Source organism: Mobula hypostoma, chromosome 5 (assembly GCF_963921235.1).
Source record: "Mobula hypostoma chromosome 5, sMobHyp1.1, whole genome shotgun sequence".
Lineage (NCBI taxonomy): Eukaryota > Metazoa > Chordata > Chondrichthyes > Myliobatiformes > Myliobatidae > Mobula > Mobula hypostoma.
In genome coordinates this window covers 114,904,967-114,929,071 of record NC_086101.1, presented here as the reverse complement: position 1 = coordinate 114,929,071, position 24,105 = coordinate 114,904,967, and the positions used below count along the sequence as shown (strand labels likewise).

General features: G+C 50.9%; 1 protein-coding gene across 2 annotated transcripts in view; it reads left to right on the top strand.

Annotated features, from left to right (window-relative positions):
• The window catches only part of tfr2 (transferrin receptor 2), a 78,842-nt gene that overhangs the window by 18,715 nt on the left and 36,022 nt on the right, over window positions 1–24,105 (top strand). For both annotated transcript variants that reach the window (XM_063048827.1, XM_063048828.1), the window contains exons 2-9: window positions 751–822; window positions 6,701–6,902; window positions 9,326–9,527; window positions 10,204–10,344; window positions 11,411–11,522; window positions 20,456–20,578; window positions 21,876–21,992; window positions 23,320–23,459. In XM_063048827.1, coding sequence (XP_062904897.1) covers window positions 790–822; window positions 6,701–6,902; window positions 9,326–9,527; window positions 10,204–10,344; window positions 11,411–11,522; window positions 20,456–20,578; window positions 21,876–21,992; window positions 23,320–23,459 — 1,070 coding nt within the window. In that variant the 5' untranslated portion in view covers window positions 751–789. The remainder of the gene's footprint in view (window positions 1–750; window positions 823–6,700; window positions 6,903–9,325; window positions 9,528–10,203; window positions 10,345–11,410; window positions 11,523–20,455; window positions 20,579–21,875; window positions 21,993–23,319; window positions 23,460–24,105) is intronic.

Below are 24,105 nucleotides of genomic sequence, written 5' to 3'. Positions count from 1 at the left end.
AAACCCCTACATCCCTAAAGAAAGCTAAAAACACCCTGACCTGTGCTCCCTCACCCATGCCGAGCAACCCTTTTAATGTGAATTCCTGCACCCCCAATTCCCTCAGATTGATTCGCATCATCTCTCTCTGTATACCATACTTCCTGTAACTCATGGTGACCACTAGTCAGGAGTCCACTGTAGATACTCACAGGATGTGGAAAACCCATGCCAGTCACAATTAACTTAACAAGATTAAACAGAAAGCACAAAGGCTTAATGACTCTGGTTAAGAGAACAATTAGTAAATACAGGTGCTTGGGAGCCCAACACTCAATGACATGCCACAGAGGAGAGCTGGGCTCATGGCAAAGACCACTTCAGTGCAAAGTGATCAAAGGGGCCTTTCATGTACTTTTATTCAGAGATACTGTACAAAGCAGAACAGGCCCTTCCAGCCCATCGAGCCACGTTGTCCAGCAACCCACCAATTTTAACCCTGGCCTAATCTCAAGACAATTTACAATGTCCAGTTAACCCTCGAACTGGTATGTCTTTGGGCTGTGGGAGGAAACCAGGGCACCCAGAGGAAACCCATGCATTCCACAGGAAGGACGTACCAGAAAAACTTATAACAGATGGCATCGGAATTGAACTCTGACACTCTGAGCTGTAACAACATTGCACTAGCCGCTACGCTACGCTTGTTAGGAATCTTGATGGTACAGTACTGCAATGTCCCATGGGTAATTATAATTTTTTTTTACACAGGTCAAATACAGAACTGAGGAATAATTCAGGTAGAAGAGGATGGAAAATATCAGATCCTTGCTGTCAGTTATGGTGAGTTCATCATCCCAAATTAATACGCTCCTCTCTGTGAAACACACGCAAAATGCTGGAGGAACTCAGCAAGTCAGGCAGCATCGAGAGGAAGGTATAATCTGTCAAAGTTTCGGGCAGAGACCCTTCATCAAATCCAGTGTGTTACTCTGGATTTCCCGCAGCTGCAGAATCTCTTGTGGATGTGGCAGGCTCCTCGCTGCGCTCTGTGATCCGCGATCCCTATGGTTCGGAGCTGAGGGCTCAGAGTCCATAGGGATCAGGGACATGACCTCAAACTCTTGTCCTCCTCTTAGACAATCCCGGTCCTGATCTGCCGCTGGCACAGCAGTGCAGTGGTTAGGATAACAGTTTACAGCACTAGTGAGCGGGGTTCAATTCTTACTGCTTTCAGTAAGGAGTTTGTACGCTCCCCCTGTGACCGCTTGGGTTTCCTCCGGGTGCTCCGGTTTCCTCCCGCAGTCCAAAGACCTACGCGTTTAAGTCACTGAGTTGTGGACATGATATGTTGGCACTGGAATCATGGCGACCCTCGCAGGCTGCCCCCAGCACATCTCAGACTGTGTTGGTTGGTGATGTAAATGCCACATTTCACTGTATGTTTCGATGTTTCAATGTACATGTGACAAATAACAATAATCTAATCTTCAATGCCTTTTTCTCTGATATATCTCAAACTATAAGGGCAGCAAATAATTTCAACAAGGTCCACCTTGCTGAGATGTCTGATACTATCTGGGGCCACAAAAGGTGGCTGACTTTTAACTCCCCTTAAAGATGGCCGTCCTATTAACCAAGACCTCTACTTTTCCACCTACCATCTCCCAGCTTCTCACTTCATCCCACTCTCTCCCCTCCCTCACTCTCCTTCCCTCTCACCTGGTCTCACCTATCATCTCCTAGTGTCTCACTTCATCCCCTTCCTCACCTACCTTCTCACTCACCCACCTTCTCCCTCACCTGGTCTCACCTATCCCCTTCCAGAATCTCACTTCATCTTCTTTCCCTCTCACCTGGTCTCACCTATCACCTCCTAGTGTCTCACTACACCCCCATCCACCTTCTCCCTCACCTGGTCTCACCTATCACTTGCCAGCTTGTACTCCTCCCCCTCCCCAATACTCTTTACTCTGGCTTCTGCCCCTTTGCTTTCCAGTCCTGATGAAGGATCTCAGCCCTTTATTCCTCTCCACAGATGCTGCCTGACCTGCTAAGTTCCTTCAGCACTTTGTGTGTGTTGCTCTGAATTTCCAAATACCGCAGAATCCCTTGTGTTGATAATGTAAACCCTGTTTTACTTTACAAATGTGGAATCTTTATGTATTTATTGAGATACAAAATAGAATAGGTCCTTCTGGCCCTTCGAGCTGCACTGCCTAGTAATCCCCCAACTTAACCCGAGCCTAACCATAGGACAATTTACCATCACCAATTGACCTACCAACTGATACATCTTTGGATTGTGGGAGGAAACCAGAGCACCCGGAGGAAATCCACACGGTCATGGGGACAACGTACAAACTCCTTACAGGCAGCTGTGGGGTCTTCTGACTTGCTGCCCTCTCCACTATGACGACACTGTCTTGTCCTGCCTGGATCTGTTTACATTCTGTTCTAATCCTCTTGCCTGTCATCTTTATCTCCAATTCCCCCTTTAAGATAGATGATCCTTGAGTCCTACAATTCTTAGAGTGGGGACTTTGGTCAACTTGTTCTAATTCCCCCCAGAGCTCTTCCTTCTGATTGGCCTAGGTCACAGAGTTAAACTGATGGAAACAGGCCCAACTGGGCCATGCTGGCCAAGATGGCCATTCAAGCCATTCCTGTTTGCTTGTGTTTCACCCATATCCCTGTAACCCAGGGGTTCCCAACCTTTTTTATGCCACGGACCCCTACCATTAACTGAGAGATCTGTGGATCCCTGTTCGAAACCTTTCCTATCCATGTACCTGTCCTGTACCTCATAAACACAAGAGATTCTGCAGATGCTGGAAATCCAGAGCAACACACACAAAATGCCGGAGGAACTCAGCAGGTCAGGTAGCATCTGTGGAAATGAATAAACAGTCCAGGTTTTAGGCCAAATCCCTTCATCAGGACTGGAAAGGAAGGGGGAAGGTGACAGAACAAAATGGTGGGGAGGGGGAGGGAAAGGACGATAGCTGGAAGGTGATGGGTGAAGCCAGCTGGGTGGAAAAGGTAAAGGGCTGGAGAGGAAGGAATTTGATAGGACAGGAGAATGGACCAAAGGAGAAAGGAAAGGAGGAGGGGACCCGGGGGAAATGTTGCAGAGCAAGACCGGCAACAGATCAGTACAATTAAACATTTTTACTGAGTCCCATTCCGGGTAAATTACTGTGCAGGAGTGACGAACCGGGCCCATCCAAAAACGAAAATGTGCGCAGTTGAACACCCATGCGGAAATGTTGAAAAGCCTCGACAGAGTGGATGTGGAGAGGGTGTTTCTTTTGATGGAGGAGTCTAGGACCAGAGAACACAGCCTCAAAATAGAGAGACACCTATTTAGAACAGAGATGAGGAGGAATTTCTTTGGCAACAGAGTGGTGAATCTGTGGAATTCGTTGCCGCAGGCAGCTGTGGATGCTATGTCACTGGGTGCATTGCAGGCAGAGGCTGATAGATTCTCGATTAGTGAAAGTTTATGAGGAGAAGGCAGAAGAAAGGGGTTGAGAGGGAAATGGATCAGCCATGATGAAACAGTGGAGCAAACTCAATGGGCCGAATGGCCTAATTCTGCTCCTATACCTCATGGTCTTTTAATCATCATGTATTCTGACCTGTCTCCCTTGTAGTGCTAAAGAGCTTTTCACTTTTCCTTAATCTTATCCCTAATGATATTCTGTGCCCTTTTCTCCCCCTGCTAATCAAGTACCCCTTTGCACGTCCTGTCCTGTCCTCTCAAATTACCTCAGTTCTCAATACCTCACCACCTTGTAATTTGGCCTGTGATAACCAGTGTTCTTGGGACCCTCTATCTCTGCCATTCACCTTGTGGGAACATACTGGCCCTGACCTCAATTCATTTCTGAATGTCTCTCACTTCTGGTGTTGGCTTGCCTGAAGTCCACTTCTGACAAGCTGGCAATCAAATTGACCTTCTCCTCCAGTTCCAAGCTCATAGCTGTCTTCCCCTTGCTATACAGGGCCTTAAGTTCATGTCCACCTTGACCTTTTCTTAAGGTCCTTGATTAGTCAGGGGTTATGTGGAGAAGACACCTGAATGGGGCTGAGAGGGAAATGGATCAGCCATGATGGAATAGAAGAGCAGACTCGATGGGCCAAATAGCCTAATTCTGCTCCTATGTCTTATAGTCATAGACTCATAGAGCACAACAACTACTTCAGCCCATCTAGTCCATGACAAACTATTATTCTGCCTAATCCCGTCCACCCACACTCAGACCATAGCACTCCATACCCCTCTACACCACTCCCAAAAATGTACTTATCTTAACTTCTCTTAAATCTTATAACTGAAGCCGCATGCACCACTTGTGCTGGCAGCTCGTTCCACACTCTCACCACCCTCTGAGTGAAGAAGTTCCCCCTCAAATTCCCCTTAAACTTTTCACTTTTTACCCTTAACCAATGATCTCTAGTTCTAATCTCACCAAATTCAGTGGAAAAGCCTGCTTGCCTTTACCCTGTCTATACCTCTCATAATTTTGTATACCTACCAAATCATCCCTCTTTCTCCTACGCTCCAGGAAGAAAAGTCTTAACCTATCGAACCTTTTCTTGTAGCTCAGATCCTCAAGTCCCAGCAACAGCCTTATAAATTTTCTCTGCACTCTTTCAGTCTGGCTAACATTTTTCCTGCAGGTAGGTGACCAAAACTGCACACAATACTCCAAATTAGGCCTTACCAACATTTTAGACAACTTCAACATAACATCCCAGCTCTTGTACTCAATACTTTTATCTATGAAGGCCAATAAGCCACAAGTTCTCTTTACCATCCTATCTACCTGTGTCTCCACTTGCAAGGAATTATGGATCTGTATTCCCAGATTCCTCCCTTCTACCGCACCTCTCTATGGCCTACTGTTCATCATGTAAGACTTTCCCGGGGTTACCCTCCCGAAGTGCAATGGCTGCATTACTGTCTGGTATGGACACACCAATGCCTTTCAGTGGAAAATCCTAGTGGAATCGACCCAGTACCTCACGGGCAAAGCCCTCTCCACCTTTAGGGACATCTACATGAAATGTTGTTGTAGGAAAGTAACATCCATCATCAGAGTTCCCCACCACACAAGCTGTGCTGTCTTCTTGCTGCTGCCATCAGGTAGAAGGTACAAGAGCCTCAGGACATGTATCATCAGGTTTAAGAACAATTACTACCCCTTAACCATCAGGCTCTTGAACAAAAGAGGACAACTACACTCATTCTATTTCTGGTGTTCCCACAACCAACGATCTTACTTTAAGGACTCTTTAACCTGTTATTTCATGCTCACATTACTTATGGCTGTTTATTTATATTTGAATTTCAATAGTTTGCTGTCTCCTAAGCTCTTGCTCTTTCATTGATTCTGTTTACAGTTACTCTTCTATAGATTTACCGAATATGCCCGCAGGTAAAAGAATCTCAGGGTTGTATGTGGTGACATGTATGTACTCTGATAACAAATTTTACTTTGAAGTTTGAACTTTGAACCTCACACTTGTCTGAATTAAATTCCATTTGTCATTTTTCAACCCATTTTTTCCAGGTGGCCCACTGGAAATTTTGGTAGTCTACATTACTGAACATAATGCTCCCAAAGGTGTTAAAAAGACTGTGACCACCCTATCTATGTCCATGATTACTCCTGAGTGGTAGGGCACAGAGAGAACAAAAGAATCTGGGAAATCAGATCCATAATTTCTTGAAAGTGGCGTCACAGGTAGATCAGTTCGCAAAGAGAGCACTTAGCACATTGGACTTCATAGATCTAAGGTATTGAGTACAGGAATGGGGAGGTTTATGTTGAAGGTGTAAAAGACATTGGTGAGGCCTAATTTGGAGTATTGTGTGCAGTTGTGGTCACCTACCGACAGGAAAGAAATCAATAAGATTGAAAGAGTACAGAGAAGATTTACAACAAAATTGCCAAGATCTGAATACCTGAAATGTAGGGAAAGGATGAATAGGTCAGGATTTTCTTCCCTGGGCCTGTTACTGTGCTGTAATGTTCTATGAGTCTGAATTCTACACTCTAAGCAATAGGATACAGGGGAAATTTCAGGTGCTGTATGCACTCAATAGCCATTTTATTAAATGCCTCCTACACCTAATAAATTGGCCACTGAGTGTATGCTTGTGGCCTTCTGATGCTGTTGCAGCTCATCCACTTGAAGGTTTGACACGTTGTGCACCCAGAGGTGCTCTTCTGCACACCGCTGTTGTAACACGTGTTTATTTGAGTTACTGTCGCCTGTCAGCTTGATCCAGTCTGCCTGTTCTCCTCTGACCTCTCTCATTGACCATGTATTTTCCTCCACAGAACTGCTGCTCACTGGGTTTTTTTGTTGTTCCATGCACCATTCTCTGCAAACTCTGTGCGTGAAAGTCCCAGCAAATCAGTGGTTTCTGAGAAACTCAAGCCACCCTGGCTGGCACCAATAATCACTTAGATCGCATCTCTTCCCCATTCTGATGTTTGGTCTGAACAACAACCGAACCTCATGACCATGTCTGCATGCTTTTATACATCATGTTGCTGCCACATGATTGGCTGATTTGTTTCTGCACTAATCAAAGTAGCCACTGGGTGTAAGTGCCAGTGGATGAAACACTCAGCTTGGGACAACCAGACGGTGATGGCTGAGGTGTGTTCTGTGTGTAACTGGAACCATTTTTCATTCTCAACAGAATGGACCGCGCGCCTTCTACAATCCCCAGCAGGATGCCGAGGGCGAAGTTAATAGCTCGGTGGAGATGAAGCTGACAGAAGATGAGGCTCCAGAGCCTTTATTCATGACCGACATGGTGAAGCTCATCAGTTGGAAGCATGAGAACAGGAGGAAGGCCCTGATTTTCTGGGTGCTGGCCTTGCTCCTGCTGCTGGTTGTCGGTGAGAGTCTGGCCTTTGACCTGTGAACTGAGAGGGCTTGGCCAATCAGTGACTGAGATATCCCTTGTCCCAAGGGGGTGGGGGGGGGGATACCTGGAACAAGTGGTCAATCTGTGGGATCCTGCTGTGTACAGATTGGGTGCACTCACAGCCAGGGCAACACTTGGTGAAGTGCTCCCACCCTTCGGGCAGGGGTTCAGATCCTACCTGAGCACACTGGCCTGGCTGACCCAGGGCAGCACTGTGGCACAACGATTTGATCTCTGCTCCACAGCAACGGAGACCCAGCCTTTGGTGCTGTGTGCGTGCCAGTGCACGCGCGTGTGCTTGCGTGTGTGTAGAGTTTGCACGTTTTCCCTGTGACCATGTGGATTTCCATCCACCACCTCCCCCCCCCCACCCCACGGATGCTCCAGTTCACTCCCACATCCCAATGACATGTGTGGTTAGTAAATTAATCAGCAAGGTAAGTTGTCCCCCAGTATTTGGGTGAGGAGTGCAATAAGACGGGAGTTGATGGGGACGTGGTTGAAAATATGTAAAAGGGGAGAACCAAGGAGAATAGAATTCATGCAATTGGTCCGATAGCTAGAATAGACTCATTGGGCCAAATGGCCTCCTCCTATACCATAAGAAATTGGGGAAGCTCAAAATAAATATGCCTAATTCCCTTTAATGCCCCAAAAATTGCTTCACTCAGGTCCTAGACTTCCCAACTATATCAACAGAAGAGGATATGAACTGAGTCTGAGGCTGTGGGCCTGCTATGGGCCTGCTCTGGGCTTTGTGTCTATGGGCTCACTTTCATTCTGAATGCTGTTGCTTGCTTGTATTGTTTGCACGATTTGTGCCTTTTTGTCTTTCTGTGCATTGGGTGGTTGTTAATCTTTTTTTAATGGGTTCTTTTGAGTTTCTTGTTTTGTGGCTGCCTGTAAGGAGATGAATTGCAAGACTGCATAATTTATATGGTACTCTGAACTTTGAATTTTGAAACATCATCTCCACATATCATACAGTTAGAGTAATGAGATGTTTTAGTGCCATAGTGAGAGAGGGATTTACAGTCATCAAGTATAGAAACAGGCCCTTCAGCCCAAATCATCCATGCTGACCAATTTAGGCTAAGATCATTTTCCTGAGTTTGGCCCAAACCCCTCCAAACCTTTCCTGGCCATCAGAACTGGCTATAGACCAACCAACCCAACACCCCAGGTTTGAATCAGATCACCAGTCTGCTCTGCTGGGTGTACTTAAAGCAGAAAGATTGATAAACTCTTGATTGTTTGAGGATTTGTATTCTTATATTCCTGATTGGTCAGGGCATGAAGGAATACGGGGAGAAGGCAGGAGATTGGGGCTGAGGGGGGAAATGGATCAGCCATGATGAAGTGGCGGAGCAGACCTGATGGGCTGAATGGCTTAATTCTGCTCCAATATCTTACGGTCTTAAGAGTTGAAGAAAAATCATTGGTAACTGAATAGCGGAGCAGACTCAATGGGCTGAATGGCCTCCTATCCTTATGACCTTTTGATCTTATGATAATCTTTGTCATCAGGGACTCGGCCCCTCTTTCAGGAAAGTTGAGATCCAGGTTGTCACTAACCAAAGTCTAACACACACAAAATGCAGGAGGAACTGCACAGGCCGGACAGCATCTATGGACAGGAATAAAGAGTGGATGTTTCCGGCCTAGACCCTTCATCAGGATTGGAAAGGAAGCGGGTAGAAGCTGGAGGGAGAGGAAGGAGTACAAGCTGGCAGGCAATAGATGAGACCAGATGAGGGAGAAGGTGCTGACATTGAAGAGAATTCAAAGGAGGTTCACGAAAATGATCCCAGGATTGAAAGGTTTGTCACACGAGGAACATTTGATGGCTTTGGGCCTCACTGGGATTCAGAAGAACAGGGGGCGGGGGGGGGGGGTCTCATTGAAACCTACCAAATGTTGAAAGTCCTCTATAGAGTGGATGTGGAGAGGATGTTTCCTATGATGGGGGAGTCTAGAACCAGAGGACACAGCCTCAGAATAGAGGGGCGTCCTTTTAGAAAAGAGCTAAGGAGCTTTCGCCAGAGTGGTGAATCTGTGGAATTTGTTGCCACAGGCAGCTGTGGAGGCCAAGTCATTGGGTGTATTCAAGGCAGAGGTTGATAGATTCTTGATTAGTCAGGGCATGAATGCTTACAGGGAGAAGGCAGGAATTGGGGCTGAGAGCCATGATGAAATGGCGGAGAAGACTCAGAGGGCCAAATGGCCTAATTCTGTTCCTATATCTCATTGTATAACGTGTGTGGCTGTGTGTGGTGGGTGGTGGGGGGGGGGGTGGAATGAAGGGCCTGTATGACTATGCAGGCTGCTTCCCTGAGGCACCAGTGAAGTGTTCATGGAACCAATCTCTCTCTTTTTCTCCACTAACACACGCAGCATTTCTCCTTGGATACGTCACTTTTCGCAACACCCGTAGAACATGTCCAGCAGATACCATGGTGGGTATGGCCGTGGTGAATGACTATGATGACTTTTCCCAGGACACAGACTATAGCTCACAATTGTTCCTCCACTGGACGGATCTCAAGACCATGCTGGAAAAATATATCGACAAGGACCAGATCGTCAAAAACATCAGGTTGGTGTTCCCTGAACACGAGCTCAACTTTAAGTTTGAGTTTACTGTCACAGGCACAGACACAAATGCCATGAAAATCAGATTTTCAGCGGCAGATCAGTACATTACAAACAAAAGTTAGTCTTGATCCCAGTGTTATGTGCCATGTCCTACGATATGGGTAATCACAGACTATAATTGTTCTTGGCAAATTTTTCTACAGAAGTGTCTTGCCATTGCCGTCTGCTGGGCAGTGTCTTTACAAGATGGGTGATCCTAGTCTTTATCAATACTCCTGTATTTCCAGTGACTGTTGTGCATGAAAATCCCAGGAGATCAGCAGTTTTTGAGACAATCCAACCACCCCATCTGGCACAAACAATCATTCCACAGTCAAAGTCACTTCAATCACACTTCTTTCCCAGTTTGATGTTTGGTCTGAACAACAGCTGAACGTCTTCAACATGTCTGAGTGCTTTGAGTTACTGCCACATGATTGGCTGATTAGATAACGAGCAGATGTCCAGGTGCATGTAATAGGGTGGCCAATGAGTGCATGCTTTGTCTCCGATGAGGAGTGCGGATACTTGCAGAGGTGTCAATAGGGTGCCTCAGTCAGTGGTGATGAAAATGGAAGGAATGACACGATAATAATTATAGTCAAGGACTGATAGGGGACGTTGACTGTACCTTGCAGGATGATGAGCGAGGACCCCCACCCAGTGGGCTCGAGGGAGCTGAGCCGGCTGAACGAAGTCATCCTCAACAAGCTCCACTCCTTCAACCTCCACCACGTCTGGACAGACTCGCACTACGTCACCCTGCCCTTCCCAGACAGGTAGGGTCACGGCAGGCGGGCTGCAGCAACCACACTCACAAAATCAGAATCAGGTTTAATACAGCCTGCATGAAATTTGTCCTCAGCTTTGTTCCATTTGCAACAGAGAGTCAGAGAGCAAAATCTGTCAGTTAGAGTCAGTAAGAGGTACTGCTGATGCTGGGAATCCAGAGCAATATACACGATGTGCTGGAGGAACTCAGCAGGTCAGACAGCATCTATGGATGGGAATGAAGAGTCAACATTTCTGGCTGAGACCCTTCATCAGGACTGAGGGGGAACGGGCGGGATGCCTGCAGGGGCGATGATAGGTGAAGCGACGTGGGTAAGTCACCTGCCCATCACCTCCTCCTGGGTCCCCTCCTCCTTCCCTTTCTCCTATTGTCCACTCGCCTCTCCGAGCAGATTCCATCCTCTCCAGCCCTTTACCTTTCCCACCCGCCTGGCTTCACCTATCACCTTCCAGCTAGCCTCCTTCCTCTCCCCACTCCATTTTATTCTGGCATCTTCCCTCCACCCCCTCCCCACCCTTCCTTCTCAGTCCTGAAAAAGGGTCATGGCACCAAGACATCAACTGATTATGTCCCTCCAAAACTGCTGCCTGACCCGATGAGCTCCTCCAGCATTTTGTATGTGTTGCTCTGGATTTCCAGCATCGGCAGATTTTCTTGATTTACAAAGCAACTCTCCTGTTGCCAGCAGCATGCTAGGATGGGGGGGGGGGTGGGCGCGCACAGTTTAGGTTCCTCTTCCCCCTATTCTCTTACCGTTCACATACTGTTGCCCCCTGCCCCGCAGCCTCACCTGCATCAAGTGCTCTGTTCCGGGAGAGACGGTGAGGTCAATCTGCACTGCACATGGGGGGTACTGGGGGTTCTCCTCCTGTTGCCTGTGATAAGTACAGAGCAGTTGTCATACGGATGCATTCGGTTAGGATGTCTTCAGTGGTGCCTGGACAGAGGGCAAGAGGGACCGAGTTGCTGGGCTACATGGTCAAAGGGAATGGGCTGATGGGAAACTTCGCTTGTCAATGGCTGCTTCTTCATCCCCCCCACAACCCCCACAGCTCATCCCCCAACTACCTGTGGCTGGTGGACTCAAAAGGAAATATCCAGGAGAAGCTCGAGCCACCGGACCAGTCTATTTTCCTCGCGTACAGTCCAAATGGGAACGTCACGGTAAGTGACAATGGGCCGGGTTCAAGCATTGGACAGTGAGATGGGAGATGGGACAGTGTAGATGGAGCTTCACTCTGTGTCTGACCCTGGGACTGTGTGATGGGACAGTGTAGAGGGAGCTTCACTCTGTGTCCCACCCTGGGAGTGTGTGATGGGACAGTGTAGAGGGAGCTTCACTCTGTGTCTGACCCTGGGAGTGCGTGATGGGACAGTGTAGAGGGGGATCACTCTGTGACTGACCCTTTATTTTATACAAAATTCTTCATTACAAACATCAGTGCTGTACAATATACATGTTTGTATACAAAACAGTGACAAACACAATTACTTCAATACAAATAGACAATACACATTAAACCAAAATATTACCATCTCTATGAATGATGGCAATAACCCCCCGCGGAGCCCAACGGTCCCGGAACGCCTCGAAGGTCACCGTGGACTGCGCGTGTTCCTTTTCAATGTTCACCCGGGCACGAATATACCCCTTAAACATTGCCAGGCAGTCCGCCCGGGGAGATCCTCCTGCCATCCGTTTCCATGACCCACGGATGGCTGTTTTCGCCAGCCCCGGGAGCAGTTGACAAGGACATCCTCATCCCTCTGTGCCCCCCTCCTTACTGGATGACCATATATAAATAGGGTGGGGCTAAAATGCAACCAGAAGGCGAGAAGCAGCCCAAACAAATATGCGAAAAGGGACTGCAGTCTCGCACACTCCACGTACACGTGGTACACGGTCTCCTCCAGCCCGCAGAAGTGACACGCCGCTGGGAGATCCGTGTACAAACTGAAGAACTTATTGCAGGGCACCGCTCTATGCAGCACCCTCCAGCCGAGATCCCCAAGGTGCATGGGAAGAACCCCCTCGTAAAGGGACTTTCATTGGGGACCCCCCTCACCTCCAGGTGGAAAGACCGACCACCATGGCGTGTCGGGACGGTGGACAAGGGCAAGGAAGTGGAGGGTGTGGAGCAGCAGCCCATAAAGGTACCTCCTGTTTGCATCCCTGAATGGGATTGTGGGTGTCGAGGAAAGACGGCTCCAGTTGTGTGGATTCGGCTCCTGGGTAAGGCTGCGGGGCCTGGGCCCGACGAGCAACTCAGCTTGAGTCGATCCACACCCGAACCGCACTGAGATCCATTGGGGTAGGTCAAGGGTCGGCCAGGACCCTGCCCTCTGCCAGAGGAGGGGATTCCTGGCCTGAGGTGACCATGTTCCAGACTCTCAGTAGGTCCTGATAGAAGCCGGGCAGCCTCTGCAAAGCAGCACGGCTAACGTCCGCTGGTGGTAGCTGCATATCTTCGTGAAGGCAGCAGCCCCTCCAGAGGAAGAAAGTCGCCAACACGTGCCACCTGGGAGGGTGCTCGGCGTACAGAAATCTCTGCGGAGTTCTAAGGTGGAGAGCCGCCAGTCGTGTACGTACACACACCAGCGACTGTCCACCCTCTCCCACTGGGAGACTCAGAACCACTGCAGAGACCCAGTGTTTCCTGTTTCCCCAGAAGAAGTCCACTAGCTTCCTCTGCATTCTCTCAACAAAAGGGGCAGGGGGGGCCAAGGTGACCATCCGGTACCACAACATGGAGGCCACCAGCTGGTTTATGACCACCACCCTGCCTCGATAGGAATGCACCCTGAGAAGGCCTGACCAGCGCCCCAGCTGGGCCATGAGTTTTGTCTCCAGGTCCTGCCAGTTCGCCAGCCAGGTCTCCCCAGAAGGACTCAAGTAAACTCCCTGTCATGGTCCGGATCGGGGTCCCTTTAAATTTACCTTGTTTATGTTATGATCCGGACCGTTGATTCCCTGTTTTCCCGTGTCCCTCGGCTTTGGTGATTAGAGGCAATTAACGCTTGGCTGAACCGTTAGTTTGTAGTCTCTGGCTTTCAGCCGTTTGGCGCTGGAGCGTCTGTAAAGTCATCCGAGGTACGGTGTGCCGATGTCATCTGGCCGGAGCAAGCCTAGTCTCTGCCGAAGCGAGTGCCGGTAATTTGCCTTCTCCTCACCAGAGCAACCCTGTCCAGTTACTTCACCGAAGCGAGCCTGCAAAGTTTCCTCACCGAGGTGGGTCCGTCAGTTAACCCGCCGGAGAGAATCAAGAGCCGCTGTCTACTGTTCCCGGGCCGAGTCGAGAGCTCGCCACTACCCGGAGGCTCCAAGCACCACGTCCTGGCTCTAGCGGTATCCATGTACCCAATCGAGTCCCGGCCCTGGCGGTCCGTGATTCCTGTCCTATCCCCCTGTCTGAATCCCTTCTCTGCCCCTCTCACCTCTAGCCCTTGACTGCACCTCGGTCTAGTTCTATTGCCAGAGCTAGATAGGTACTGTCTGGTGTTCTTTCGTGTTGGTCTTGTCTTGTCTTGTCCTCGCCTCCGTGGGGTAAGTCTGGCCGTCTTGCCGTTGCCCCGCGGGGGGTCATGAGTCCCGGCCCTATGTCCTGTACCCAAGGAGGGGTCCTGGCTCTCTGTTCTGTGTGTGAGTCCCGGCCCTATGTCCTGTACCCAAGGAGGGGTCCCGACTCTGTTCTGTGTGTGTGTCCATGGTTCCATGTACCTGCTCTCCCGAGAACGAGGCTCTGTTTTTCCATGTTCCTCCTCTCCCTAGCCCATGTCATGTCCTTGCCTGGTTCTGGGGTCTGAGCCCGAGGCAAGACGCAGGTACTGGGTCCTTGCCCAGTCTCGGGCTTGGAGTGCATACCCTAGCCTCTTCATGTCTCCTCTAGTTCTGGGAGCCGATTCCGAGTCCAAGCCCAGACCCCTAGTCCCAGCCTAGTCGTAGTCCTGAGCCCTTGTCCAGTTCGCTACTCCTGCTCCTGCCTTGCTCTCCTGGTATCGAACAATAAACTAAATCTAATTAACCTCACAAGATGTGTCTTGCATTTGGGTCCATCCTTGCTCCCAATGCCCCCCCCCCATTGTGACACTCCCAGATAGAGAAGGTGTCTGGTGCTCCACTCAAAAGCTCTCATCTCCTCCGGCAGGGAGTCCACCTGCCACTGGCCTACCAAGAGTCCGGAACATTTCGCCCAGTTGATCCTGGCGGAGGATGCCGCCGAGAAAACATCTTGGCACTCGCGCATCCTCCGCAGGTCACAGGGGTCTGTCATCGTGAGGAGTACATCATCGGCGTAGGCCGAGAAGACGACCTCCATGTCCGGTTCACGCAGAACCAGTCCTGTCAGCCTTCACCGAAAAAGGCTCAGGATTGGCTCGACACAGATGGCATACAATTGACCAGACATGGGGCACCCTTGACGCACTCCTCTTCGGAAGGGAATAGGTGCTGTCAGTGATCCGTTAATCTTTACAAGGCGCTCTGCGGCAGAGTACAGGAGCTGAACTCTGGCCACAAAGTGTGGTCCGAGCCCAAAAGCCTGCAGGGTGCCCACCAGGAAACTGTGGTCCAGCCGGTCAAATGCCTTCTCCTGGTCAAGAGAAAGAAACGCTGCCGGGGACCCAGTCTCCTGGAGCAGGTGGATCAGGTCCCGTACTAGGTGGACATTGTCTTGGATGGAGCGGCCCGGGACTGTGTAAGATTGGTCAGGATGGATCACCTTTCTCATTACCGAACCCAGACGGTTGGCCATTGCCCTGATGAAGATCTTATAGTCCGAGCACAAGTGGGAGACCGGCCGCCAGTTCTTTAGCAGGCGGAGGTCTCCCTTCTTGGGCAGTAGGACCACAACAGTTCTCCGCCATGAGAGGGGCATTTCCCCAGTGGCGAGGCTCTCCCCTAGGACAAGGCTGTAATCATCCCCCAGGACATCCCAAAAAGCCTGATAAAACTCAACACTCAGTCCATCCAAGCCAGGGAACTTGCCCCTCCGGAGTTGCCGAAGGGCAGTGGACAGCTCCTCCCGAGTCAGGGGGGCGTCCAGACGCACTGCGTCCTCTGGGCTGACCTTAGGCAAGTCCTCCCAGACCTCATTGCACGCCTCCGCATTTGACAGATCAAGGGAGAATAAGGACCGATAGAATGAATGGTGGAAGGACGTTGCCCTGATGTTAGTGGGGGAACGACAGCGTTTGTCTCCGGTTTCGGAGTGAACCGGCTTCCGGACGAGTTGCCAGCGGCCGGCAGCTGCGAGCTACGCAGTTAGCAGCCGCCAACGAACCCAGTCCACACTGGCAGAAAAACTCCAAACGAAGCTTCCACACCAACGCCATCACTCATTCAGTTGTCCAAGAGACTTTTAGAGCCACCTCCAAAGTACCTCACGAAACCTTATGCAGTAGTTTTCCTCGATTTCTCCCAGCTGAATCAAAACAGCTCCACTCTGTGTCTGACCCTGGGAGTGTGAGATGGGACAGTGTAGAGGGAGCTTCACTCTGTGTCTGACCCTGGGAGTGTGTGATGGGACAGTGTAGAGGGAGCTTCACTCTGTGTCTGACCCTGGGAGTGTGTGATGGGACAGTGTAGAGGGAGCTCCACTCTGTGTCTGACCCTGGGAGTGTGAGATGGGACAGTGTAGAGGGAGCTTCACTCTGTGTCTGACCCTGGGAGAGTGTGATGGGACAGTGTAGAGGGAGCTTCACTCTGTGTCTGACCCTGGGAGTGTGTGATGGGACAATGTAGAGGGAGCTTCACTCTGTGTCTGACCCTGGGAGTGTGTGATGGGACAGTGTAGAGGGAGCTTCACTCTGTGTCTGACCCTGGGAGTGTGTGATGGGACAGTGTAGAGGGAGCTTCACTCTGTGTCTGACCCTGGGAGTGTGTGATGGGACAGTGTAGAGGGAGCTTCACTCTGTGTCTGACCCTGGGAGTGTGTGATGGGACAGTGTAGAGGGAGCTTCACTCTGTGTCTGACCCTGGGAGTGTGTGATGGGACAGTGTAGAGGGAGCTTCACTCTGTGTCTGACCCTGGGAGTGTGTGATGGGACAGTGTAGAGGGAGATTCACTCTGTGTCTGACCCTGGGAGTGTGAGATGGGACAGTGTAGAGGGAGATTCACTCTGTGTCTGACCCTGGGAGTGTGTGATGGGACAGTGTAGAGGGAGCTTCACTCTGTGTCTGACCCTGGGAGTGTGTGATGGGACAGTGTAGAGGGAGATTCACTCTGTGTCTGACCCTGGGAGTGTGTGATGGGACAGTGTAGAGGGAGCTTCACTCTGTGTCTGACCCTGGGAGTGTGTGATGGGACAGTGTAGAGGGAGCTTCACTCTGTGTCTGACCCTGGGAGTGTGTGATGGGACAGTGTAGAGGGAGCTTCACTCTGTGTCTGACCCTGGGAGTGTGTGATGGGACAGTGTAGAGGGAGCTTCACTCTGTGTCTGACCCTGGGAGTGTGTGATGGGACAGTGTAGAGGGAGCTTCACTCTGTGTCTGACCCTGGGAGTGTGTGATGGGACAGTGTAGAGGGAGCTTCACTCTGTGTCTGACCCTGGGAGTGTGTGATGGGACAGTGTAGAGGGAGCTTCACTCTGTGTCTGACCCTTGGAGTGTGTGATAGGACAGTGTAGAGGGAGCTTCACTCTGTGTCTGACCCTGGGAGTGTGTGATGGGACAGTGTAGAGGGAGCTTCACTCTGTGTCTGACCCTGGGAGTGTGTGATGGGACAGTGTAGAGGGAGCTTCACTCTGTGTCTGACCCTGGGAGTGTGTGATGGGACAGTGTAGAGGGAGCTTCACTCTGTGTCTGACCCTGGGAGTGTGTGACGGGACAGTGTAGAGGGAGCTTCACTCTGTGTCTGACCCTGGGAGTGTGTGACGGGACAGTGTAGAGGGAGCTTCACTCTGTGTCTGACCCTGGGAGTGTGTGATGGGACAGTGTAGAGGGAGCTTCACTCTGTGTCTGACCCTGGGAGTGTGTGATGGGACAGTGTAGAGGGAGCTTCACTCTGTGTCTGACCCTGGGAGTGTGTGATGGGACAGTGTAGAGGGAGCTTCACTCTGTGTCTGACCCTGGGAGTGTGTGATGGGACAGTGTAGAGGGAGCTTCACTCTGTGTCTGACCCTGGGAGTGTGTGATGGGACAGTGTAGAGGGAGCTTCACTCTGTGTCTGACCCTGGGAGTGTGTGATGGGACAGTGTAGAGGGAGCTTCACTCTGTGTCTGACCCTGGGAGTGTGTGATGGGACAGTGTAGAGGGAGCTTCACTCTATGTCTGATCCTGGGAGTGTGTGATGGGACAGTGTGGAGGGAGATTCACTCTGTGTCTGACCCTGGGAGTGTGTGATGGGACGGTGTGGAGGGAGATTCACTCTGTGTCTGACCCTGGGAGTGTGTGATGGGACAGAGTAGAGGGAGCTTCACTCTGTGTCTGATCCTGGGAGTGTGTGATGGGACAGTGTGGAGGGAGATTCACTCTGTGTCTGATCCTGGGAGTGTGTGATGGGTCAGTGTAGAGGGAGCTTCACTCTGTGTCTGACCCTGGGAGTGTGTGATGGGTCAGTGTAGAGGGAGCTTCACTCTGTGTCTGATCCTGGGAGTGTGTGATGGGTCAGTGTAGAGGGAGATTCACTCTGTGTCTGATCCTGGGAGTGTGTGATGGGACAGAGTAGAGGGAGCTTCACTCTGTGTCTGACCCTGGGGGTGTGTGATGGGACAGTGTAGAGGGAGCTTCACTCTATGTCTGATCCTGGGAGTGTGTGATGGGACAGTGTGGAGGGAGATTCACTCTGTGTCTGACCCTGGGAGTGTGTGATGGGACGGTGTGGAGGGAGATTCACTCTGTGTCTGACCCTGGGAGTGTGTGATGGGACAGAGTAGAGGGAGCTTCACTCTGTGTCTGATCCTGGGAGTGTGTGATGGGACAGTGTGGAGGGAGATTCACTCTGTGTCTGATCCTGGGAGTGTGTGATGGGGCAGTGTAGAGGGAGATTCACTCTGTGTCTGACCCTGGGAGTGTGTGATGGGACGGTGTGGAGGGAGATTCACTCTGTGTCTGACCCTAGGAGTGTGTGATGGGACAGAGTAGAGGGAGCTTCACTCTGTGTCTGACCCTGGGAGTGTGTGATGGGTCAGTGTAGAGGGAGCTTCACTCTGTGTCTGATCCTGGGAGTGTGTGATGGGACAGAGTAGAGGGAGATTCACTCTGTGTCTGACCCTGGGAGTGTGTGATGGGACAGTGTAGAGGGAGCTTCACTCTGTGTCTGACCCTGGGAGTGTGTGATGGGACAGAGTAGAGGGAGCTTCACTCTGTGTCTGACCCTGGGAGTGTGTGATGGGACAGTGTAGAGGGAGCTTCACTCTGTGTCTGACCCTGGGAGTGTGTGATGGGACAGAGTAGAGGGAGCTTCACTCTGTGTCTGACCCTGGGAGTGTGTGATGGGTCAGTGTAGAGGGAGCTTCACTCTGTGTCTGATCCTGGGAGTGTGTGATGGGACAGAGTAGAGGGAGCTTCACTCTGTGTCTGACCCTGGGAGTGTGTGATGGGACAGTGTGGAGGGAGATTCACTCTGTGTCTGACCCTGGGAGTGTGTGATGGGACGGTGTGGAGGGAGATTCACTCTGTGTCTGACCCTGGGAGTGTGTGATGGGACAGAGTAGAGGGAGCTTCACTCTGTGTCTGATCCTGGGAGTGTGTGATGGGACAGTGTGGAGGGAGATTCACTCTGTGTCTGATCCTGGGAGTGTATGATGGGGCAGTGTAGAGGGAGCTTCACTCTGTGTCTGATCCTGGGAGTGTGTGATGGGACAGTGTGGAGGGAGATTCACTCTGTGTCTGACCCTGGGAGTGTGTGATGGGACGGTGTGGAGGGAGATTCACTCTGTGTCTGACCCTGGGAGTGTGTGATGGGACAGAGTAGAGGGAGCTTCACTCTGTGTCTGACCCTGGGAGTGTGTGATGGGTCAGTGTAGAGGGAGCTTCACTCTGTGTCTGATCCTGGGAGTGTGTGATGGGACAGAGTAGAGGGAGATTCACTCTGTGTCTGACCCTGGGAGTGTGTGATGGGACAGTGTAGAGGGAGCTTCACTCTGTGTCTGACCCTGGGAGTGTGTGATGGGACAGAGTAGAGGGAGCTTCACTCTGTGTCTGACCCTGGGAGTGTGTGATGGGACAGTGTAGAGGGAGCTTCACTCTGTGTCTGACCCTGGGAGTGTGTGATGGGACAGAGTAGAGGGAGCTTCACTCTGTGTCTGACCCTGGGAGTGTGTGATGGGTCAGTGTAGAGGGAGCTTCACTCTGTGTCTGATCCTGGGAGTGTGTGATGGGACAGAGTAGAGGGAGCTTCACTCTGTGTCTGACCCTGGGAGTGTGTGATGGGACAGTGTGGAGGGAGATTCACTCTGTGTCTGACCCTGGGAGTGTGTGATGGGACGGTGTGGAGGGAGATTCACTCTGTGTCTGACCCTGGGAGTGTGTGATGGGACAGAGTAGAGGGAGCTTCACTCTGTGTCTGACCCTGGGAGTGTGTGATGGGTCAGTGTAGAGGGAGCTTCACTCTGTGTCTGATCCTGGGAGTGTGTGATGGGACAGTGTAGAGGGAGCTTCACTCTGTGTCTGACCCTGGGAGTGTGTGATGGGACAGAGTAGAGGGAGATTCACTCTGTGTCTGACCCTGGGAGTGTGTGATGGGACAGTGTAGAGGGAGCTTCACTCTGTGTCTGACCCTGGGAGTGTGTGATGGGACAGTGTAGAGGGAGATTCACTCTGTGTCTGACCCTGGGGGTGTGTGATGGGACAGTGTAGAGGGAGATTCACTCTGTGTCTGACCCTGGGAGTGTGTGATGGGACAGTGTAGAGAGAGCTTCACTCTGTGTCTGACCCTGGGAGTGTGTGATGGGTCAGTGTAGAGGGAGCTTCACTCTGTGTCTGACCCTGGGAGTGTGTGATGGGTCAGTGTAGAGGGAGATTCACTCTGTGTCTGACCCTGGGAGTGTGTGATGGGACAGAGTAGAGGGAGATTCACTCTACGCCTGATATTTATATTTCATTTGGTCAGACAAAATGGTTTAAGGACACATTTTATTAACTGTGACCTCTATTACAGGGAGGCCTGGTGTATGCTAACTACGGACTACAACAGGACTTCAGGAAACTCAATCAATTGGGCATCAAAGTACAAGACAATATCGTTCTGATCCGGATTGGGAAAATTAGCTTTGCTGAGAAGGTTGGTGTTTGGACATGTTTTCCACTGATACCACCATGGAATCACCCCACACACCTTTCTGTCTATAGACAGGAAGGTCCTGGCAATTAAGAACTTTGAAAAACAGGTAAGTTTTGGCTCAGGAAGCAAATCCATGGAGGTTTGGGAGCTGTGTGGTTGGCTGATTATTGTGACCTTCAGGTCCCAACCCAGCAACACCTCCTGTGACGGTAAGTTGGTGAGGTTGAGGCATCTGTGAGGGGGTTTGGTACATTACAGTGTGCCATCCTGTCTCTTGCCCGGGAGTGTGTGTTGGGACAGTGTAGAGGGAGCTTCACTCTGTATCTGACCCCGGGAGTGTGTGTTGGGACAGTGTAGAGGGAGCTTCACTCTGTGTCTGACCCTGGGAGTGTGTGATGGGACAGTGTAGAGGGAGCTTCACTCTGTGTCTGACCCTGGGAGTGTGTGATGGGACAGTGTAGAGGGAGCTTCACTCTGTGTCTGACCCTGGGAGTGTGTGATGGGACAGTGTAGAGGGAGCTTCACTCTGTGTCTGACCCTGGGAGTGTGTGATGGGACAGTGTAGAGGGAGCTTCACTCTGTGTCTGACCCTGGGAGCATGTGATGGGACGGTGTAGAGGGAGCTTCACTCTGTGTCTGACTCTGGGAGTGTGTGATGGGACAGTGTAGAGGGAGCTTCACTCTGTGTCTGACCCTGGGAGTGTGTGATGGGACAGTGTAGAGGGAGCTTCACTCTGTGTCTGACCCTGGGAGTGTGGGATGGGACAGTGTAGAGGGAGCTTCACTCTGTATCTGACCCCGGGAGTGTGTGATGGGACAGTGTAGAGGGAGCTTCACTCTGTGTCTGACCCTGGGAGTGTGTGATGGGACAGTGTAGAGGGAGCTTCACTCTGTGTCTGACCCTGGGAGTGTGGGATGGGACAGTGTAGAGGGAGCTTCACTCTGTATCTGACCCCGGGAGTGTGTGATGGGACAGCGTAGAGGGAGCTTCACTCTGTATCTGACCCCGGGAGTGTGTGATGGGACAGTGTAGAGGGAGCTTCACTCTGTGTCTGACCCCGGGAGTGTGTGATGGGACAGCGTAGAGGGAGTTTCACTGTGTCTGACCCTGGGAGTGTGTAATGGGACAGTGTTAAGGACTGTCTTTACTCTGTAGTTGTACTGGGTGTCGGTAACAGAATTGTCCCCATTGTAGCCTTTTCGTATTGACATTCTCCCAGCATGTGAAGCACCCTGCTACATCACGGTTGCTGGCTGTGGTTCTCTCGTATAATTTCTGATTGTTCTTTTTGTGAAGGTGGCTGCCGCCCAGGAGCACGGCGCGATCGGAGTCCTGCTCTACCCTGACCCTGCCTGCACTCTGCAGGTGCCCAGGGGCTCAGGTCCCTCCTGGAAAACCACCGTTTCTGGACATGTGAGTACCACCACCTCTCCCCTAGGCTGTGAAGGTTGGTCCTGCGGTGGGTGGGAGTGGGGGTCATGTGGGGGAAATAATGTGCAAGTCCGCAGGTGACTGCAGTTGTGATTAGACTAAGCGTTTCCCAGCCTGGAGGCCATGGACCCCTTGCTTAATGGTCTTGGTCTTGGTGTGTGGCATAAAAAAGGTTGGGAACCACAGGATTAGACCATAAGACCATGCGACATCAGAGCAGAATTAGGCCCTTCAGCCCATTGAGTCTATTCCACCATTTCATCGTGGCTGATTTGTTGTCCCCCTCAACCCCAATCTCCAGCCTTACCCCCCCCCTTAACCTTTGACTCCTTCACCAATCAAGATCCTATCAATCTCTGCTTTAAATACCGGGTGGGACAGAGCTGCAGAGGTAGAACTGGGCAGGCATCGGGTGGGATGTGGGAAACAGGGCTGGTGGGAGTGTGGGGAATTGGGCATTGGGCTCTCCAGATTGGGGGTCTCAGGGATGAGAGAAGCAACAGGAATGTGAAGGTCCTATCGGGCCCCTTTGACCCACGATGTTGTGCTAACCTTATAACCTACTCTAAGATCAACCCAGCCCTTGCCTTCAACATACCCCTCCGTTTCTCTTTCATCCACATGCCTATCTTGTGTTAAGATGTGCTTCCGGTTTCTGGTTCCTCCTCTTTAATTGCTAATCTGTGCAATTTTGATCAGGGCGGACTGGTTTGGCGCCCTGCAGTCAACAAACGACACGGCGCTAAATTGGCCTGAACTGAACATTCCTGAACTGTTTCAGTGACTCTGTGGTTTGATGTGTTTTTCGCTCCTTTTTTTTGCCATTTGCCAAAAAACAGGTTCAACAGTGTTTCTTTGTTTCGTGGCTCTCTGTGGCAAGACACCATGGGACCCGTTCGAAGAAATCATCAAATACCCAAGGGGCAAAAGAAAAAGAACAAATCATGCAAACAGCAAAAAAAAACAAACATGAACATAGAATGTAAAACATCAAACCACAGTGTCCTTGAAACAGTCTAGGACCGTTCAGTTTAGTTCATTGGTGAGGCAAGGACAGACTATTGGTGATGTTCACACCTTGGAACTTGAAGCTGTCTGCCATCTCCACATGAGTTCCATTGATGTTAACCAGAAGGTGTGCACCATTGTTGTCAGGACACCAAATCACTTCCAGTAATAATGGCGATGCATGGGGATTTCCAATGAAGTCCTTGCCCCCACCCCCCATCTTGTTAAGGACATGGAGCACAAGGGGGTGTTGAAGATGTTGCAACGTCACAGTTCTCTCTGTCCTGTCCCCTCTCTCCAGGTGCATCTCGGCACAGGTGACCCATTCACTCCCGGTTTCCCTTCGTTCAACCACACACAGTTCCCCCCCGTGGATGCGTCCGCACTTCCAAAAATTCCAGCACTGACCATCAGCGCCAGGATTGCTTCCAACCTCCTCAGGTGAGAATTGCTCTGAGAGAACACTGCAGACCGCAGTCCAGCAAACCCCTTGCAGTGTGTCGGTATTTACAGGGGGGTCCTGGGGAGTGTGCTGGTATTTACAGGGCAGGTCCCAGGGAATGAGTCGGTATTTACTCTACTGTAAAGATGAAGCCACACTCAGGTTGGAGGAACAACACCTTATATTCCGTCTGGGTAGCCTCCAACCTGATGGCATGAACATCGACTTCTCTAACTTCCGCTAAGGCCCCACCTCCCCCTCGTACCCCATCTGTTACTCATTTTTATGCACACATTCTTTCTCTCACTCTCCTTTTTCTTCCTCTGTCCCTCTGAATATACCTCTTGCCCATCCTCTGGGTCCCCCCCCCTTATCTTTCTTCCCGGACCTCCTGTCCCATGATCCTCTCGTATCCCCTTTTGCCAATCACCTGTCCAGCTCTTGGCTCCATCCCTCCCCCTCCTGTCTTCTCCTATCATTTTGGATCTCCCCCTCCCCCTCCAACTTTCAAATCCCTTACTCACTCTTCCTTCAGTTAGTCCTGACGAAGGGTCTCGGCCTGAAACGTCGACTGCACCTCTTCCTACAGATGCTGCTTGGCCTGCTGCGTTCACCAGCAACTTTGATGTGTGTTGCCAGTATTTA